Source organism: Quercus suber, unplaced genomic scaffold (assembly GCF_002906115.3).
Source record: "Quercus suber isolate HL8 unplaced genomic scaffold, Cork oak 2.0 scaffold_162, whole genome shotgun sequence".
Classification (NCBI taxonomy): Eukaryota; Viridiplantae; Streptophyta; class Magnoliopsida; order Fagales; family Fagaceae; genus Quercus; species Quercus suber.
Genome location: NW_027069623.1, coordinates 113,863 through 115,421, shown reverse-complemented (window position 1 = coordinate 115,421; position 1,559 = coordinate 113,863). Strand labels below are relative to the sequence as shown.

Below are 1,559 nucleotides of genomic sequence, written 5' to 3'. Positions count from 1 at the left end.
TTTGTCCCCCAAAGTCAACAAGTGCGGCAAAAAAAAAAAAAAACAAAAAAAAAAGAGAAAACATGAAGCTGAAAAACGCACCGCAACTAACCTTTGTATCTAAACCCACACATTGTTTTTTGTGTATGCGGATATTAAACTCTAAACCTCTTATTCAACAACAAATAACTTTACCAATTAAGTGAAATCCACTCCAAATCATAGGAGGGTATCTTTGAAGATTTGTCAAAATCCCTAATCACGGGGGTATCTTTTCCCTATCTAGTAGAATTTGTTTACAGCAGACTCGGCTCATTTTCTGCAACAAAATGCGCTGTTATTTTCTTGTAACTATTAGACAGACTTCCTAGGTAAGATTTTATGCAGGTCAAAAATATGACTAGCTATGACTCTACGAGGTAATAACCGGTAAATGCATTGATTTTGCTCCAATATATCACAAAACATATACTTTAACGCTCATTTTAAAAAATCATATACCTTGACAAACATTAATCAATATCCTTTGGAGTTAGAGACTTTTTAGTCAAAAGTTTTTTAGTTCAGCTAGTCACATCTTTTGTTATATTCAATAGAAATATTTAAGATTGAAATTCCCCTAATTCCAACCATCAACGTATCAAAAAAAAAAAAACAAGTTGAGAGTTTTTTTGGTAAACTTAGACTGTAAATAATTTTGTTTGTTGTTGGTCTTGAACATGTAGCAAAAGTATTTTTTTTAAAAATTAATGGATGTAATATATTAAATACATAATCAGTTGCCTTTTAAGAATAATATCTTATGACTTTACGTGATGCTATGTTATTTCAACTTGAAAATTCAAATGTTTGCTACCACCATTTGTTTCTAGTCTCTAGAGAACGGGCAGCCCAAAGTATATTCTTTTATAGTCAAAGTCAATATTAAGACTGAAAATCGAATGGAATTTCATTATCTACATAGAAGTCATTATGCTTTTGTTCTCCTTTTCAAAAAAAAAATACTATATATTATATATTTATTCTTTCTTCAAATGAAATATTTTAACTGTCAGTAATTTGGATAACAAACGAATTATAGTTATTCCGTCATTAGCAAATACTATTCAAGGGTTGTTTTGGTCCTTCTAGTTCCTCTAACGTTTTACACATTGTGCTTTTGAACATTCAACCATTATTTCCAATGTTCATAACACCATTTTTCACACTACGTATATCCCTAATTCCCTATATATACCTCATGCACAAACCTTATTTCACTACCAATCACTTAAGATTTTGCTTTGCACTAAAATGGGGTTGTGCAAGATTTCACTAGCTTTTGTTTTTCTCATGGGCTTAACCCTAGTCCATCTCACCCTTGCCCAAGACTCCAAAGAAGACTACCTTAATGCCCACAATGCAGCCCGTGCAGACGTGGGAGTTCCATCTCTGACTTGGGATGACACTGTAGCGGCATATGCACAGAACTATGCTAATCAGCGTATTGGAGATTGCAATCTTGTGCACTCCGGTGGAAAATATGGTGAAAACATTGCATGGGGCAGCGCTGACCTCTCAGGCACAGATGCAGTGAAGAT

General features: G+C 33.5%; 1 protein-coding gene across 1 annotated transcript; it reads left to right on the top strand.

Moving 5' to 3' along the window:
* Positions 1 to 1,226: 1,226 nt before the first annotated feature.
* On the top strand, positions 1,227 to 1,557 carry LOC136069313 (pathogenesis-related protein 1C-like; the record flags this gene model as incomplete). The annotated part of the gene is made up of 1 exon (XM_065777707.1): positions 1,227 to 1,557. A coding segment is annotated over exon 1 (285 nt), but the record flags the coding sequence as incomplete, so codon positions are not given.
* Positions 1,558 to 1,559: the final 2 nt, after the last annotated feature.